The sequence below is a fragment of the Sus scrofa genome, chromosome 6 (genome assembly GCF_000003025.6).
Source record: "Sus scrofa isolate TJ Tabasco breed Duroc chromosome 6, Sscrofa11.1, whole genome shotgun sequence".
Lineage (NCBI taxonomy): Eukaryota > Metazoa > Chordata > Mammalia > Artiodactyla > Suidae > Sus > Sus scrofa.
Window position 1 is genome coordinate 142,843,979 of NC_010448.4, and position 20,409 is coordinate 142,864,387.

The following is a 20,409-nucleotide window of genomic DNA, read 5'->3' on the forward strand; positions in this document are numbered from 1 at the left end:
AATAATAACTTCACTTAGTCTTTTCTGATGACTGATATAATAAAAGGCTGGGATAATCAGAGGAATATCATGAAAATGATTTAATACACTTACTGGTCAGGCCTAGCTGGGTGTGTAAATTATTCCTTCTGTGTGTATTGGAACTTTTGGAGCTGTATTACTGATTTTAGGCCATGAGGGTGTCATTTATTAAAGGCAACCCTCATAGTTTGAAAGAGTAGAGAGACTCATTTATACATTAGGAAAAAAAATGCACTTATCAAGGAAGATCTGTTCACTTAAAAAAAAAACATTTAGTAATTCCAAAAAATCCAAACCACACTGGCAATTACCAATAACCTTGAAATACCTCCACTGTAATCTCCTTTGGGGCTACAGGCCACTTGTGTTCATATTTTTCTTTCACAGTTTGCTCCGTGTTAGCAGTTGGATTTGAACTCTCAACACGCACTCCATGGCTTGGTTTACCCACCAGATTTTGAACAGATTTTACCATATTCTTTAAATCCTCTGGATAAGGAGTTGGATATCGTTTTAGGTTTATTTCAACCTAGAAGTTTATAAAAAGAAATTTAACATAAAAATACTTTCAGCAAGCATGTCCACACAACTATTCCATTTTATATGTAGTAGTATAACCAAATGCAATATAGTGAGTGTTGAGTTGGCTGAATAACTGTGCTGTAGAGTAGAACACATGGTGTTCTTTTTTCATTCTGCCTCCTGGGACTTCTCTCTATCCCTGACCACCCTTCTAGATTAAAAACATCTTTTGGATTGTATCTTATCTCTAAGACCCACTCTACAGATGGCTGTAATAGCAGTAGGTCAAACACTTAAGTGACTGGTAATCTATGAAAAATTTAATCAATTTACTATCAATTGCTTTTATAATTTAGAGGCTGTTCTCTTCCCTATCTTAATTATCTATAAGTAATTATTTTGATGTTAAAATATCTTTGGAATATCAATCTAGGTTTTATGAAGGAGACTCCAAGAGATTTACAAGTAGAGTTATCATATTAAAAAATGGGGCATTGACAGTATTCGCTATCAAATACGTACTCATGCTATGTTAATTAGCATGATACATCAAAAGGTAGGGGAGCTAAGTCCTAATAATACCTAGATTATTATAGGTAATATCCTTCAGAGAAGCTCTTATGTTTAGTTTTACCCTAGTAAAGTAACATACTTTATATCTACATCTTACATTAAAGAGAAATAAAAAATTGAGAACATTAAGATATTCTAAGTAAATATGTAAATTTTGGCTTATATTTATCTAGATATTTATTTCCATTCTTGAATTCATTTTTGGTGTCTCAATCTTACTTTAGGGAATATGTACATTAATTATTCACATTTAATTTCGAAAGAGAAAATATGAGACATTCCATAGAATATCCCACCATCAAAGTACTTATACGTAAGAAGGTATAGATACAAATTATCCATGCTGATTAAAAAGGATGGGAGGAAACATAAGGGGCAGATTTACTTGGCCTGGTTTATTCCAACAGTCATGTCTTTTTGCATCTGAGTAGAACCAACTTTACAAAATGGAATGGTTTGTGTGATTGTGGTGAGTATGTGCTGTGGAAAGTGTGTGAAGGTGGGCTGGAGGAGAGGAGAAGCTAAAAGAAGGAGAGTGGGAATGAGAGATAAAAGAAGGAGAAGGGAGGGGCACACATGCCCACCCCCACACAGCTGTGTAACATATGAAATGTAAGAAACTATGAGAGTGGTATAGATCTGAGGGTTGTAAATATGAATTGAAACACTTTTGCTCATCTGCAGTTTTAACTAATCCACCAACTTTGTTAGTCCAATATCGCATCTTCCCGTATCTCACTGTCCACATCAAATACTGGGGTTGGACCTCTCTAGAAGATCTCTCAGTACTAAAATGCAGAATTATTTTTCCAATACGTTCTTTTGAAAACCAATGAAAAACCAGATAATTTTGTTAGTGTAAATACTATTAAAATGTAGTTTAATCTTTAATATACCGAAAAAAATAAGGATGAAGTTAAGAATATATAAAAATAAAGCTACAAAAATGTAACCCAAGAAAAAACTTGACTTTACATGAAAAGAAGTAGTTGTTAGAGTGTAATATATATATAGAGATATTTATATATATCTCTATATGTATATCTTAGAGTACTTTATAATGCATTCTTAAATAAAAATAAAAAAGAATGATAGCCATGCTAGACAAAGTCTATTGGGATGCATGCATTCTTGGATCTGCTGTTTAAATTGGTATTAGGAATAGTAATCACAAATTTAAAACTAAGTTTTAAATTATATTGTTGAACTTGTTTAAAAGTACTTAACATCAAAGGGCTAAAAGTCAAAAAACTATGTTTAAAAATGTAAATTATAGAATGGTATGACCATTATTCCAATTAAGAGGATCTTTTAATTTTTAAAAACCAGTGCTATATGAATGAAAAATAATTTTGAATAGAACATTAAATTAAAATTTTATACACCTTAAAAATCCTCAGTGCTAAAATTATTGAATCAAAGGCAAAAAAATAGGAAGTGTTCTTTTTTAATTGAATTAAGTACTACATTCAATAGCATAATCTATTTTTGTAGATGTTATGTCTCATCTGACACAATTAGATGCCTGTTTACTAATGGCCTGTTTACTGATACTTTCTGGTTATTTAATAAGCAAGTTAATGAGATATTTTGGTCACACCACGAGAATATATTTGGGTATTTTATCTCTGTAAAAATATTTAAATCTAGAAACATAAGTGGATTTGCCATGAAGCTAATGAAGCTTATGCTTTAGGGTCTGTCAACGGCATGGGCTCTTTCCAAAGCCTTGTGAGGGCCCCACTTATGTATTTCCCTGGTTATTTTATATTCTTTTCCTTAAAAAGGCCCCTCTCCAAACTGTGGAAGCCTCAGGTCTCATAAAACTTGGATTTGTTCCACCTATACAATAAGATCCTTTCTTCCCATTTGCTAGTCCATCGCAGAATTTACTGGACTTAGAGTCAGAAGACCAAAATTTAAGCCATAGATTTGCTCCTGACTAGTTATCAGCCACAAATCTTTCTGTCCACTTGCTACTCATGTGAAATGGGAATGATAGTATCTTGGGTTAGTCTACATTTCAAATGAGATAATAAATATGAAAGTACTTTGAAATTTTTTAAGTTCTATGTAGAGATTAGTCTAATACCAGATTATACTTACATATTATTAAAATATGGATTCTTTTGGCAATCTATCTATATATATGTGTGTGTGTGTGTGTGTGTGTGTGTATATATGTCTAATCATAATACTTGTAACTGTCTGGATTATTTTTCAGATTGTATGTAGCAACAACTATTTATTTATTCAATATCTGCCATATGCCAGGCACCATGCAAAATATTTTACAGGGATATTTATTATTAGGTATTTGTATAATAAATAATACCTTATTATTTGCCATACAGATTTAAACATAAATGAATAATAAATGGTTATAACTAATATATTAATTAATCAGTAATCTATAATTAACTATAATTAGATCTCATTTAAATTGCACAACCTATTGTAGCATCTGCTTCCACTGTACAAAAAGAATACAGGAGCTTAAAGGGAGTAAATTACTTGAAAGTCATACAGCTATAGGTAGCAATGCTCAGATTCAAACTAAGGTCTTTGATTCTGAAGCTTATGCTATACAGGTATTTGGCGCAGAGCTATTCTCTGGTATAGGTGCAGCAGTATTTGTACAGTCTTATGGAGGAAATAGTTTAAGTCTAAAGTAGGAATTTTATTGAGTTAAATATGATAATTTCAATTTTTAAAACATAGTTAACACAATATTTATAATTTATTTTAAAATGAAACTATGGTATTTTATAATTCTGCTATACTCATAAGCTGTGTAAAAGCATATCTTACACCTTTTTACAGATTGTTTTGCCTCATTATTTTTCAGCTCATGAGTGATGTGATTCAGAAATGAATAAATACGATCAAAAACACAATTATATTAATAGTTCAATAATGCCCAAATACAAAAGCAGTTTCTTTACATTTCTAAATATATAGGCTATAAATACTCCCTTATTCTAATATGGGATAAAGAATATTTAATAGGTGAGAAAAATTTATCAATTACATTCTTACCAAAATGTTGTCTTTATCACTCACCATAAAGTATTTGCTCATTTTACATATACATTTTATTAAAATGCAAGATTTTCACCAAATGTTATTTTAATTTTGGAAAATAGAAGTGTTTGACATTATATATATATCTCAGACCTAATCAAAGTGCAGTAAATGCAAATAGCAGCTGCAAGATGTTGGAGACTCCTAGAGATTTAGCAATGAAGAATTAATGTTAGTAGCTAGGGCATTTAGAAATAATATCTTGAATTCACATAGAACTACGCTTTTCTCATATAATGATGAAATTTTAATTTGATTTGATTATAATTCCAGTAAGAGAAATACTAGTCAATATGTTGATTATTAATTGTTATATATCTTATTCTAAGAATTAAATGGAACATTTCACATAGAAAGGAAACCTATAGCAGTTTTAGTTAGGATTCTCAGCTTGCCTTATATTGTAGAAAGAATATAAGACATAGAATAAGAATCAAGTCCATTACATGTAGATGATAAGTTTATAAAAATGCATTGTTCTTCCATATCCCATTACGATTTTTTTTCATTAAACACCCCGCCCGCTGGATAAGGAAGCCCTACTTGCCACAACTCCCAAGCCAATCTTCTCTTACAGGAATTCTCATAATCTGTACCTTCAAATTAAAGGGAAATTGAGGTTTTCAACAGATTCCATCTTTGTGCTCAAAGTTCTCTCTTAGCACATTTCAATTCAAATCTCATGCAGTTTTAAGAATCAAGTTTTAGCTATTTAATCTCCCCCAGAATTGATATTATAAAAAATATGTTTGTCTGGGGACAATTTAGATTGCATCAGTAGTGTCATCAACATTCTGCCCGACTATTGGTATTCCCACACTTTAAATTAAATAAAAAATCTTTACAAAGGAAAACATAAATAAAAACAAAGCACCCAACTCGAAAACCATGCCAGATATCCCACTGATAGGCACCTCGTATTGATGTTCCCTCCCCTCTGACTCAGTTCTCCCCACCCCACTGCCAGTGTCAACGAACAAAAAATTAAATTGGGATCAAACACTGGCAATTGGAAGGTTTCTATACGACCAACATTTCTCTCCCCAAATCATGCAGAACATACCCCATAAACCACTGTTCCAAGGTTGCCTCTACATAGGGGATTCTCCTACCCCAAACACCTAGGCCTACCTGTCTGCCACTTAGAGAGGGAAGAGTGGTGGATTGTGCTGCAACTGGCAATGGAGTACACATGCTCCTCTCCTGCTGGAGGCCACTTATACAACCCCATGCCAGCTGTGGGTCATTCTGGGGGACGGGCATATCTTGGATCTGCTGATCACACCTGGCCCATGGTGTGCAGCAATCGCCAGACAGTCTGGCAGGTTGGAGAGTAATCCCACGCTGGCCCCTTTCCCAGGGGGCTTGGCAGGAGTGATCCTGTGGGAGAAGGAATCTCCATTTTCTGGGAGAAAGAGGAGCACTGTAGCAAAACTTTCACTTTATCATTTTTCTATTCTTGATTTTTTTTTTCATTCTGGGTAATGCATTTAAAACAACCATCAGAAAATCAGTTTTAACTCTGTGTAATAAAACAGTACCAATATCACATGAAGCTAAAGGGTCACACTTTCTCTACACAGTGCAACATTCATACTACACTAAACACATTCTAAGTAGGGCATTATACTCTAGTCCATTTGGAAGTTGATGGCATAGGTCAGTGGTTCCTTTTAAATTTTTATGTAAATTAAAGGTAAAATGGTGCTAAATTTAATGTACATGTAATGAACCAAAAAGCATATTAACTTAGTGTAAGATTTCAGCATATTTCATTCATCATACTTCCATGATGATTTATTTAGAAGTTTGTTTGTGTTCTAATTTGTCCAATAGCCAATGCCATTGGAAATATTCAAATTAGTCAAAGCCAAGTAGTTTGAGATTTTGGGAAATACATTGTTTCATCAATATATAAAATAAAATAAATACAGATAAATATAAAGAAAATGTACTCTAAAGTATAATGAACCTACTCTGATTATAATCAAACCTGATCACATAACACACAAACAGGGCTTCTAAATAACTGTTTGCATTTACTGTATTTTATGTTTTCATTGACGTATATACCAGAGTATATTAAATACATTCTTTTCTTCTTGGAGCCTTTGAATATAGATTTTTTTTTTTAGGAAGAAGTATGTAGTTTTTGACATTAAATGAAATAAAAGAATGAATCAGAGGTCCAGCGTAGAATGCATCATCCATTGGTTCTGGAGTTAACATATAAAATCTTCACAAGATGAACCAAAATGTTCTGAAAGTCTTTTTTTTTTTTTCTGGTTTATTTTTAGTTAAAAAATGTCTCTTTGGTTATTAGATAGCACTAATCAACCACTCAGAAACATTTTTTTTTTTTTAAAGCCCAAATCCTTAACAAAATTGTCATTTTGATTTGGGAATCCATTTCAGGCTTTCCACAATGATATCAGGTAGGCCTTGTCAATTACTTTACTGACTAATTCCAGTAAGGTTGTAGAGTGTGTTGGTTTAGAAAATGTGAGAATGAGGGGAAGAAAATAACATATAACACAGTCTAGATCTATTAATAGTATGCATACACAATTACTTAGGTACTTAGTCACTAAGGATGGAGCTGTTAGTGCTCATGGCAGAAAAAGTGCACAAATAATACCATAAAAATTAGTGAGAGATTCAAGGTGTTGCCATAATGATAACATGAAGATATAATGTTGATATAATCCATATAAATTCTGATATTTTCAAGTTTATATATTGGAAAAACATAAACTTCAAAATTCAACCCTGTTACCTGACTTAGATTAGTGTCAATAAAGGATTGGATTTTTTTTTTTTTTTTTTTTTTTTTTTTGCCGCATCCACAGCATGGGGAATTTCTCAGGCTAGGGATCAAACCTGTGCCACATGAGTGACCTGAGCCACTGCGTGACAACGTTGGATCCTTAACTCCCTGAGCCACATGGGAACGCCAAGAATTTTCAAGAATAGGCTTTAGGATGAAGAATTTGAAATTACTTCCTCTAAGGGACATTACCTGCTATTGGGCAATCACCTCCATTAAAATCTGCTTTACGTTTAAGAAGACTCATAGAGTTTTCTCAAGTATCTCAGTGACATAGAATCTTCCAAAGATTTTAATGCCAATGTAATATGTTACTCCATTGGCTCTTTCATAAATGTGTATTTCGGCCTCATACAGTCTGCATGATGATTTGCCTTGCTCAGCGATTAAAAAAACAAAACACATTTCAGTGTTTCAAAGATGTAATAAGGGGCTAAGGTGAAGCTCAGAGCCCAGACTTTTTTGTCTTGTTTTGTTTTGTTTTTTGCTTTCTCTCAGCTTGAATCTCCTTCATGTTGTCATTCTGTAAGATGGGGTGGCATAACAAATTTGCTCAGTCAGGATGTTAGTCTCATTCTGAAGCACAACAATGGTTCCAAAGTCACCATCCTGCTATAATGAAAGATACCACAGCGAGACTTGAAGATGTATCTGACCTTCTAACAGAGGTCAATTAGTCCCAAAATCTATTTAAATAACAACAGTGAACAAACAAAAACAATGAGAAGAAACAGGGAAACAAAAATTAAAAGGTTCACCTTAACTTTCCCAGCATTTTCGTCGTCTTCCTTTTTATCTTCAAATTCAAAGGCGACAGTCATGCGTTGTTGTCTCTGTTCTTCCCACAGGGTAGGGTTAAAGCTGTCACTGTCTGACTGGAAATCTACAGGTAGATTCCAAAGTATTATTGGTTTTTTTTTTTTTTTTTTTTTTTTTTGCTATTTCTTGTGCCGCTCCCTCGGCATATGGAGGTTCCCAGACTAGGGGTCCAATCGGAGCTGTAGCCTCTGGCCTACGCCAGAGCCACAGCAACGCAGGATCCGAGCCGCGTCTGCAACCTACACCACAGCTCACGGCAATGCCGGATCGTTAACCCACTGAGCAAGGGCAGGGACCGAACCCGCAACCTCATGGTTCCTAGTCGGATTCGTTAACCACTGCGCCACGACGGGAACTCCTGGTTTTTTTTTTAACATAAGTTGTTACGGATAGAGTTTAGTACACTATGCAAAAAAGGGTGATGTTACTAAAAAACAAATACAAAAATAAGAAAGAAAAGAAAATATTAGAAAAAACAGAAAGGAGGAAAATAAAGGAAGAAAGAAAGGAAGAAAGAAAAAACAAAGGGGGGAAATTTCCTTGATATTTATTACACAATCTTTCAACACCTTAACTCACACTCGGCTTTGCTAAGTATATATTAATCATATTGGTTTTCCAATATACAGAACAGTCTCTCCATAGCATAATTATGATAACAGAGAGAGCTAGACTCAGTTATTTTAAACTATTTTCTCTTTTAATCCTCAAAACAGCACAATGATAGTACTAACATAATCCTCAATTTATTTATTTTTTTATTTTACTTTATTTTATTTTATTTTATTTTCCCACTGTACAGCAAGGGGATCAAGTTATCCTTACATGTATACATTATATTTACATTTTTTTCCCCACCCTTTGTTCTGTTGCAACATGAGTATCTAGACAAAGTTCTCAATGCTACTCAGCAGGATCTCCTTGTAAATCTATTCTAAATTGTGTCTGATAATCCCCAAGCTCCCTCTCCCATCAGGCAGCCACAAGTCTTTTCTCCAAGTCCATGATTTTCTTTTCTGAGGAGATGTTCATTTCTGCTGATAATCCTCAATTTAATAATGAGAAAACTGTAGCTGAGTTTTAAGAGACTTGTTCAAAGCCATGTAGCTTCTCCATGGCCAATGCAAGATTCTATTTCATGTCTGTGTAACTACAGAGTCCATTATTGTAACCACAAATCTCTATCAGGATTTTATAAAAGGTACTCCACAACTTTGGTTTTGCAATAAACTCTCCAAGATTGCAATCTTCCTTTTTGTTGTTTTGTGTGTCTGGTGGGGGGCACTGTAGGGGTGCTTGGTGTTATGGTAAAAAACATGGGAAAAATCTTTTTAACATTCCTTAAACATTTAGGTCTCAATTAGTCTAAATGTGTCTCAACAGGGGAAAGAAATGACTTATCTATATTTAATTTACATGTTGGTTAATGGTAATATCATCTTTGCACTATCATTGTGAAGATCACACGAAAATACAATAAAAGCGTTTAGTTTAGGCTAAATTCTTTCCTAAAAGGGTGATCTTTATTATACAAAACTTTGTTGCAAGGAAATCTGAAAATTCATTTATTATACTTCTGCCTGAAAAAGCAAAGGATGACTTGTTTAAAGTTCAAGAAAACTTTTCTACTACCAATTCTGTTTTCCTCAAAGGAAAACAAAACAAACAAAACAAACTAGGCTAATTCCTTAACATCACATCTTACATAACTAGATTTACCTCATTCCCTGGAACAAATTAGATATTTACTCAGATTAGATCTCAGAAATGGCCAGTGAATATGAGATACTTTTCATTTTCCCCATATCCTTTCAAAATGAAATATTTTGTTAATCTAAGGATATTAAAATGAAAACATATGTAAAGTTGCATGAAGAAAACAGATTCCTTACTTAAGATTTTTCTTATACCATACGTAAACATGGTGGCTTTTCTTTCATAAAGTCAAAAGATCAAGTTTACTTACTGATACCTGAAAAATACATATGAAACAATCTTTCCATTTCCTACTTCCGTAAGTCAAACTTTTAATAAAAATACCCTAAAATTTCAAAATGATTCATTTTACTTATTAAATAAAAAAACTACAGTCACTTATTGTAAGTATCCTAAAAACAAGAAATGCATAAACAGTTTCTTTTATTTATTTATTTATTTATTTATTTTGCCTTTTTGCCTTTTCTAGGGCTGCTCCCATGGCATATGGAGGTTCCCAGGCTAGGGGTCTAATCGGAGCTGTAGATGCCTGCCAACGCCAGAGCCACAGCAACATGTGATCCAAGCCGTGTTGGTGACCTCCACCACAGCTCACGGCAGTGTCGGATCCCTAACCCACTGAGCAAGGGCAGGGATTGAACCCGAAACCTCATGGTTCCTAGTTGGATTCATTAATCACTGAGCCACAACGGGAACTCCCTACAAATAGTTTCTTTTAAAAGTTTGTCTCATTTACATGGATTGGGTGGATTTAATCCATGGGTGGATTAATGTGGGTTTATTGTTTTGAGAATTACTGTTACTATAAGACTGTGGTAAATGTGCATGGCCTGTGCTAGCCTGGACTAAGGAGCCTATGCTGAGTTCCAAATGGTAAGGGATAAACCTCCTTTAGAAATTTTATGAATACTGTGATCATAGGATAGAAGATTTTATTATTGAAAAAGTTTTAGGTTTTTAAAAAATTATTCCTATCATAATTGCTAACATTGTTTTAGAAAAACCCAACTTGAAAAAGAAAATTTGGGAGTTCCTGTTGTGGCGCAGCAGAAACAAATCCAACTAGTATCTGTGAGGATGCTGGTTCGATCCCTGACCTCCATCAGTGAGTTAAGGATTCCCTGTTGCCATGTGCTGTGGTGCAGGTCGGCAGCTGTAGCTCCAATTTGACTCCTAGCCTGGGACCTTCCATGTGCCGTGGGTGTGGCCCTAAAATAAATAAATAAATACATAAAATAAAGCAAAAGAAAAAAAGAAATTTGGTCATTATCTGCAAGTCATCTCTTTACGGTTGCCTCTTAACATGGAACAATTTGGTGCCTGAGATCCCAGGACTAAATGTTTAAACTGTGTTCATGAAATTAGTAAAGACAGGAAATAAACCAGCTTATGGAACCTTTCTTAAGATCTGACTCTTGGCTCATTCCAATTAGCTGGGTACCACATTTGGTTAATTAGTTCTTTATCTTGCAATCCACCAAGAGATGATGTTGCTCCTGAAAGTCAATATGATTTTCATGAAAGATACAAAGAGGAAGACTTATGTTTTTGAAATCTTACTTAAAATATTATGGTATTGAAGATAAGATTCATGCTTAGAGTTAACTCCTAAGTGATTTATGTGTGCCATGTAATTATCTTTTTTTCCCTATTATAGTTGGTTTACAGTGTTCTGTCAATTTCTACTGTATAGCAAAGTGACCCAGTCATACACATGTACTTATCTTTATAGTCATGCCATATGCTGGTACTGGTCAGAGTTGAGAATAAAATTAATCCCTTTTTCCCACCATCATCCAAGTACAGAAGAAACTTCTAGTGACTGTTTACCTTCATCACCACGAGGTTGCTGGGGAAACATGTAGTTAGTCAACACTCTTTGCTTTGTTTCTGGATGGGCTTCAGTCTGTAAAGGGATAAGGGCTTTGGACTGGAAGCAAAGGAAACAAATTAGATTAATAAGGTAGCAAATATGAAGAATATTTCATTTATGTAAGATTAAGGTCAATAGTCTGGCCTCACTGTGCTGAATGAACAATTAATTAAAAGAAAAGTGAGGAAAAAGGTAAAAAAAAGTACAGCATAAAATAAGACTATTGTAGAGAACTACTTTGAAATTCTCATAATGATATTTTCTTTTTCTCTACTACATTCTTTTATAAAACCTATTCATTTCCACTGAGAATGTCAACTTTAATTCTGAAGAGCCCAAAATACATTAAATTGATTTCAACTAAGTAAACTTTTGGTTTAGTTCTACATGTCTGTTCATTTTCATGAACTGTTGCACTAAAACGACAAAAATGGAATTTGCTATCAAATTCATACTATACATAAGACCATCTATGAATTTAATTAGGTTAAAACATAAGCATTTATTTTTAAGAGAAATTTTTGTAACCAAAGGCAGAGTCTGCAAACACATAAGCTACTGTACTTGTATCTGATATATCACAATATATTTACTTATGTAAGGTAATATTTAATTCTCTATTATTAAACGTAAATTTCAGATATACTATTTTGAATGTTTTTTGAACTTTGACATTATATACTATATATAAATATATTGAAAATGGTCATATTATTTAATGTTCTAAAATATGCTTATTTCATGACATTTATTAATGACTGAAGCACAAAGGGAATTTGGGATACCAACTAGTCTCATGAAAATGTGTCAGAAACATATTAAATTGCTATTCTAAATAAAAGCAAAATGATGCATGCAGTCACTGTTCTGTTCATTTTCCCACCAAAATAAAAAAATGATATCAGGGGATTTTTTTTTTAAACTGCAAGACTGTAGAATAGACTGTTCCATTAGCATGTTCACATTGATTCCAGAAATTATTTATTTATAATGATATATTGATGCCTTGAAAATTCTATAGTCCATTGATAAGACTTGAATTTGAATAACAATATAATTTTTTATTTAGTATAAAGAACTATAATGGAAATCCTTTATAATGGAAGCAAGGACTATAATGGCTGTAGAACTATAAACACTATTCTTACACTCACAGTTCACATTTTGCTATTTTAATTTTTTCACAAAAGTAGTTTAGCACCTATAAATCTGAACAATTAACTCATTTACCAGTAATGCTGCTTTTATGCTGAGAAAATAATGGTAACACACTAAATTCAAGATGATTTATTTTCACTTGGTTATTCACATTTTGGGATAGGATGTTTTAAACTATAGGATTACAAGGAAAAAAGTAAATAGAAGAAAAATAAACTATGTCAAAATTGTCTATCGCCAGTTTTTCTGGTGGCACATCAGATGCCTTAATTTCGTGTAATTTTCCAGTTAAAATGATTCACTAACACTCAATTACTGATTCAATTATAGTCTATTTTCATATGTATGAGAATCAATATTAAAGCGGTTTCACAGAAAATACTGATAATGGCAACAAAAGATATCTGCAAATTTTTTTGAATAAAATTTTAGAATTAAGTTGATTATAATTAAAAGTATGAGAAAAAAAGGAACATGGAGGATAATAATTCCCTCTTGTGGGGATTGTGCTAATGATTTCTTATTCTTTACCTTCGGAGATATAATTAAAGTTTGTCCTCTAAGGACATGTATGTACTACCTGGAAAAATGATCATTTTGTGTATTAGATCTCTGAGAATGAAGTAGATGCTAAAGTGAAGTATTTAAAGGGAGTGAGAATTATAGCACATTTTTGCCCACGGCAGTGAAATACATATTTGTATTGCTACTTTCACAAAAATCTCTCCTCCAGGGGATAAAGAATCTCTATTTTGCAGTAATTGCCAATTATCTACTGGGACTAAGTAATTTAAAGTTTTAATTATAGTTCATTTTAATAAAACAAAATAAATCAGGTAATAAAAAATTTTACCTGATTGTCAGAAAGCCACAAAGCTGCAAGCTCCTTAAGTTTGGTAAATGAAAATGGTAAATTCTTCAATCTGCAAAAGCAAGAAAATTCTAATAGCATGGATGAAGATGGATAAAGTTCATTTTTTCAAAGAATTATTTAAAATACTGTTAACTTATTCATTTCATTATTCTCTCCACTTTTTTTCTCCATTCAGTAGCCTAGCCAATCTTTAAAAAGCAAGAATCTCCAGTTAGCAACCCTTCAAAGGCGTCCCATCATATCCAGGATAAAATCCCAAATTCTTAACATGCCTTGTCAGACCTCACAAGATCTGGTCCCCTAAAACCTCTCCAGAGCTGCTTCTGTCACTCTTCCTGATCTAGTCTCATCATTGCCACTGGCCTTCTAGCAGCCTACTCCGAGGATTAGCTCTCCACCTGCAATACTCTTTCTCCTGTACCTCACTTAACTAAAATGCCACATATTCTTTAGCTCTTAGCTTAAATGCCATATTTTTCAAAGAGGCTTCTCTTGACTTGTTTAAATTTCTTTCCCCAACCGATTCTCAAAGCACCTGTATTTCCCTACATGGACCATAACACAGTTCGTAGTAAACATATTATACGTTTATTTTTGTGATTATTTTTTTACCATCTGATATCCCCTCAAAACTAAAGGATCCAGAGGGCAAGAAGCTGTCTCCATCTCACTACTAAAGGAATTTACACCTCTTAATGTTGTTTTGACTCCTCAAAGTGTGCTCTTCTGTTCTTTTATGCCTCATACGTTGTGCAGTAGATATTCAAAGAAGGAATCTTTTAAAATAGCTTTTTGAGATATGTGAAATTGCCATCAGCCTTGGTATTCGATCAAAATAATTTCTTTAGATTTGACTTCAGTCTGTGGAGGGCCCAATCACCAACTGTCTCCTTCAACATACTATATGATATCCATGAAATTGTGCACAATCAATATATTGTGAATACATGGCTTACAATCATAGCTAGTCAGCATAGTGAATAATTCAAATAAGGCACACCAATTAATTTTTTTGTCTTTTTTTTTTTTGTCTTTTTGCCTTTTCTAGGGCCGCTCGCACGGCATATGGAGGTTCCCAGGCTAGGGGTCAATTCAGAGCTATAGCTACTGGCCTATGCCACAGCCACAGCAACGCCACATCCGAGCCGTGTCTGCAACCTACACCACAGCTCATGGCAACGCCGGATCCTTAACCCACTGAGCAAGGCCAGGGATCAAACCTGCAACCTCATGGTTCCTAGTCAGATTTGTCAACCACTGTGCCACGACGGGAACTCCAGCACACCAATGATAATTTATTGTTACTTTCTGAATGTTCACTTTTGAATACAGATAAACATTTTAGGATAACTTAGAATGAAAATTTCCTTAAGTCTTTACTATGCTGGAATTCTATCAGCCAAATGATGGATACCTATATTTTGATAACAGAAGTGGAAAACACTAAATAATTAATAACAATTATGGAAACAATAGTACATGCAAAAGCAGTTAAGCACGATCAAATAATTTAATAAATATGAAAAGATCTGACAAGCCAATAAACTTATCAACAGAATGTGGATTGGCTAGATAACTTTCAGAAGGATATAATAACCCTTCTGAGCTAATAAATTTCTGTAAAACATAAGTGAGGCTATAAAGAAGAATAACAGATTAAATTACATCAATTATTTATTAATAGGATTATTTGCTATCTTATCATTTACTGAACAAAATTGCCCATAAAAGTTTTTTCTAATTTTTCATTATTTAATTTCATTTAAGCCAGAAGTTGTGAGGGAAGGTTTATGGGGGGAATTTTCCACATCACATGGCGATGAAATAAAAGTGGAGTATCAATTCTGCTACATCACAATTACATGAGGGGAAAACTCTCCAAAATCGTATACAATATTTAAGATAAATCATTAGTCAAGTCATAAATGTAGAGTATAGAGAAAAGAAAGTGTTGGAGAAGGAGATTACCTGCATTTTTCCTTGCTATTCCAGTGACCACTATTGAAAGTGAGCCTTTACTGAGTATGAAAATGTGCAGTAAATTGGTTCTAAGAGCAATTAATCTTGCCAGTATAAAAAAATCTTTGTTCCTGAACTAAAATGCCAAATTGAAAAAAATCTATTATGTTTTAAACATAAAATAGGAATAAGCATAACTTTTGGATAACATTTAATATTTAATCTTTTATCCAAACAGTTCATTCTCCAATAGTAATGTTCAACTTTGGCCTCAGCTCTTACTGAATATTGATTTTAATCTCAGGTTAAGATTAATTGGCTAATTCATCAATTAAAAAATATTAATTTGGATCTATATATACTATGTTTTAATCACTGTATTAGGAGATAAATTAGCTTATATTTCTGATCTAATATAATATTTTTAAACTTCTGTAACTGAGCAGGACTGTGTGAGGCCTTTTTAGAGCAGACCCCCACTCATGTACTCCACCGGTCTTTCTGTCTATTAATCAGAGAAGTGAGAAAATACAGAGAAAAAGGAAAATAGTCAACTAAGACAAAAAAAAAATAACAATAGCTTAGTCATTCACAAAGTCAAGAACTTTTAGTTCTTCTTCAAGGACTATAGACAATATTCTGGGCCATGTCCTTGGAGCTGTTTTGCAGGTGCTGAAGCCTGTACTGGGTAGAAGTTAACTGTGTGCTGCCCACCAACAAGTAGACCCCAGACTGGTTGGAACCAGAGGTTGATGATACTGACTCCCAATTACTTCACAACCAACCAATCAGGAAAATGTCCATGAGCTGATCATGCCCTGTTCCTCAAACACTATAAGATTCCTCCCTACCCACTCCAAGGGGACACAGTCCTTGAGGCACTAGCCTGCTGTGTTCCACTTTGCCTGGCAATTAAAGCTGCTTTTTCTATTTCCTCCAACTCTGTCTCCACATTTCTATTTGGCATCAGTTTACAGAGGCAGCCAATATTTCGGCAACACTCCTAATATTATGAGATTCTCAATGTCTAATTTATATCTTTTTCACTAGCATTTAGCAATGTGTCTGTCCCATGGGTAGGTACTTATATATGCTATATTTGATGGATAAATACCTCCATTAGCATTCCTATGAGTCATTTAAAACTATTTTATAAGCATATTTTCTATATCATCATGCAAATTACTAATGCATAAAATTTGAGCAGACCAAGAATTTAGGAGAGACTTCTAGTGCTTCATGAAAACCCTCCTTCATTTTCTTGTCTGGTAATTCAGTCAAAACCAGAAATAGAGTTGATTTGACATGACTTACTCTTGCTGCACCAAGCTATGAAACTTCTGTGTCACCTTTATTTTGAAAATAAAATTCTGAAGCTTTTTAAAAAATGTTTTATTCCTTACCTGGGAATATTATTGGGCTACCAAGTGAATGTGTTTTGAAATCTACCTTATTATTTTTTCTTAAACTAATAAACAAATGATAATTCCCACACTTAGTGCAACTTTGGAATCTGAACATTCTCCATGATTCCATAGAAGCTAATCTTTGATACTTTTGTTGCAAAGTCTTTCAGCTTTTATTTTATCATTTGTCTGACTGAAACTTAATGAAAACAGAGTTCAAGTGTCTATTCTACTCCATAATCACTTTATATTCTGGGCTGTTATTTTTAGTCAATATTTATTTTTTTGTCCTTTCCTATTTGAGGACAATTATGGTGGAAAGGAAATTGAACTGCATTGTTACCTTTTCCTTTTACCCATTCTCCAATGTAACACTTTGGTCATGAGAAGAGGGCCTATCCTTTCTTTGTCCTGTTCTGAATGTGACTACATGGCCATCTGGTTGTCCTTACTGTACAAACCTTATGACTTTCGAGTACTAGGTTCTTGGCAATATTCTTACCAGTATTCTGGTGGTGTAGACAGTATATACAAAGCTCAATTAATTTACTGGAGACATAAATATATACATGAAAACATACATATACACCTATGCACATATTTTTACTAATAAATTGTATATCTTTATTACAATTATTTTTACATGTCTTTATAATATTATGCTTTCTGAATATGGTAGGTTTTTGGTATGTAAATTTGGGTGTATGAATTTTATATAACTTTAATATATATAATATATGCTTTTATATAATCAAATAATATCTTGAAATATAAGTTTAAAAATAAATTTAGCTCTTATCATTTTCTAAATGGATATTTGCATACTTTTATAAATATTTGCATTCCATATACCTCATAAGACAGAACATTTTTTCAAAATTATTAATAAGAAAAAGAATTTGCTTTCAGAAAATAACTAATATGCGATTATGAAATGTTGTAGCAATACCTGTTGTCACTCAAATTTAAGACTCTTAGTTTCTGCATCTGTCCAATCTCTTCAGGAAGAAATTCCAGTTTATTGGAGCGTAGAGACATAACTGTTACATTCTTACAGCTTCCAATCTATGGGTAACAAAAAGAAAATAAGTAAAGAATCACAGTATAAGCCATTTTTATATTAATATTTATAATTTATAAAGTAAATTAATTTTTAGATTTCTTTATCACTTTTAAGAATCTGTGTACTGTTTCATTTTTTATAATCTCAGTGTTTAAAATATGTGTATATAAATAATATATTCCTTTAGATATTAAGGCAATGTATATCTCATATTCTTTTACATATGCTCACCTTATATTCTGAGCAGTTATTTTTAGTCAATATTTTTTTTTGTCCTTTCCTATTTGAGGACAATTATGGTGGAAGGAAGAATTTCCTTTATAATATTATGATTAGAATGCTAGTGTCATTGTTTTCATAATTCATATTGTTTTTGTCCATCCAAGTAACTACTAATAACCTATATTTATATTAGTTCATACATACTCAGAAATGGAGTACTGTTGACTTTTTGGACCTTGGAAAAGTTGTTTTGCTTCACATTACAATAGTATTTGTGATTTTTATTCATAACTTTCAGCTCTAAAATAATGATATATGGATTATTATTCTTGTACTATGAAAGCTAAAAATATTAAATTGAAAATATACTTCACAGTTTTTTCTTGACACTAATAAACAAAAGTCCCATTCAAAGATAGTGCTAATGTACTATTTTGGTGGATCCTGAAGTTAAAATAATATGCAACACGATACTTTAAAAAACTTATTTACATTAAAAAACTTTCACTTAGAAACTGAAATGTAATTATCTCGAAATTTACTTATTAACTATTCTTAAAAACAAGATATATGTTAGTTAAACTTGTATGCCTTAGCATGAATTAACTTACAATATTTTATAAATATTTTTGGCAAGCAATGTTTAAGTCAAATGCATTTTCTGGGTCAAATATAAGAACTTATCACTTATTTAAAAAAGAATAACTAACAAATATATGCATTTTTATTTCAACACATGAAGCCACACTGCTACTGCACCAGTTAGGATTTAATCCCAAAACAGATTCATTAAAAGTTAATTAACAGAAACAGTTTGGGAATTCCCTTCATGGCTCAGCAGTTAACAAATATCTATGAGGATGCAGGTTCGATCCCTGGCCTCCCTCAGTGGGTTAAGGATCCGGTGTTGCCATGAGCTGTGGTATAGGCTGCAGTCTCAGCTTGGATCCCTGCGTGGCTGTGGCTGTGGCTCCAATGTGACTCCTATCCTCGGAACTTCCATATGCCGTGGGTGTGGCCCTAAAAAGCAAAAAAGAAAGAAAGAAAGAAAGAAACAAGTTGATTCCTCACTTCTCTGGGTAATTCTGGAAGGAAGTTCTCATCAACTGCTAATGTTCGAAGACTGTGAAGGTAGCCAATAGTAGAAGGTAGAGATTCCAGTTCATTACAGCTACAGTCAAATTCTTCTAATAAAGATAAACTGAAAATTTAAACACATTAGTTAGACATTTTAAAAGGTCAGATGGCAAAAAATTTTTGAAGAAGCAACATATTTAAATCTACCAACTGAAGTTATTTATCAAACAATTCCATAATATTATCTGAGTTAATTTATTAGTTCAGCCAAATGGTTCAATACCATTAAATAAGTGGTTCAATTTGGCAAAAAAAAAAAAGGTTTGGTTTATTTTTCCTCTGTCTTAATCCACCTGTCAATTTAACTGAGTCATTGACAGAAGATTTTGTTTGTTTTTCATTTTTATACAACTTAGATGTCATTTGTAGTCAGATGCTCATAATGTGTATCTTGGAATGAATGCATATACCTGACATGAGCAGGGAGAAGGACACAGAGGGCAGGTCCGAGAAAGGTGAGAGAAGGGGGCCAAAATTTGAACAAAAAATACTGACTCAATGCTAGATATTTTACTAAGCAATTTATTAGAGATAAAAATAACTTGTCTCTTCCTTATAAAAACTTGGAGTTCTCTGATGGCGCAGCAAGTTAAGGATCTGGCATTGTCATTGCAGTGGCTTGGACTACTGCTGTGGTGCAGGTTCAATCCCCGGCCTGGGGAACTTCTGCATGCTGCATGCATGCTCCCCCTCCACAAAAAAACTCTATCAGATATCTAATATTTTAAACCCATTTTTCACATAAGGAAATTGAGGCATAAAGAGGCTAAGTAATTGCCCAAAGCCGCACAAAGTAGGGAAGCTAGCACCTAAATGCAGATGATTTGGCTCCACTGTATTTTCTTGCCCCTCAGCTTGTGCATTGGTAGCAGAGGCTACGGGGAGGGCTCATTTCAGCCTGTAGATGTGTTTTGTTTGGTTTACATAGTATTTTAAAAAGTGATAAACCTTACATAACGACTCAGACTTTTCTTGCCTCTTGAAAAAGAGGATCTACCAATACTAGGTCTTTATTCTTCCATGCTAAGTAATGGAAATGGAGTAATTAATGGCTACTGCCTTCAGATGAGCACAGTTCTCCACTTTGCCACATTCCCCACCACTCCACATTTAGCCCCCTTTACCCCAAATTCACAGAAAGAAATTATATGAATA

General features: G+C 33.3%; 1 protein-coding gene across 1 annotated transcript in view; it reads right to left on the reverse strand.

The window, feature by feature from the left end:
- Positions 1–20,409, reverse strand: part of LRRC7 (leucine rich repeat containing 7) — a 538,317-nt gene that overhangs the window by 108,303 nt on the left and 409,605 nt on the right. Inside the window, 7 exon segments of the mRNA XM_021096484.1 lie at positions 350–550; positions 5,332–5,580; positions 7,786–7,910; positions 11,393–11,492; positions 13,447–13,516; positions 17,782–17,897; positions 19,189–19,318. Of these exon segments, the coding sequence (XP_020952143.1) occupies positions 350–550; positions 5,332–5,580; positions 7,786–7,910; positions 11,393–11,492; positions 13,447–13,516; positions 17,782–17,897; positions 19,189–19,318 (991 nt within the window).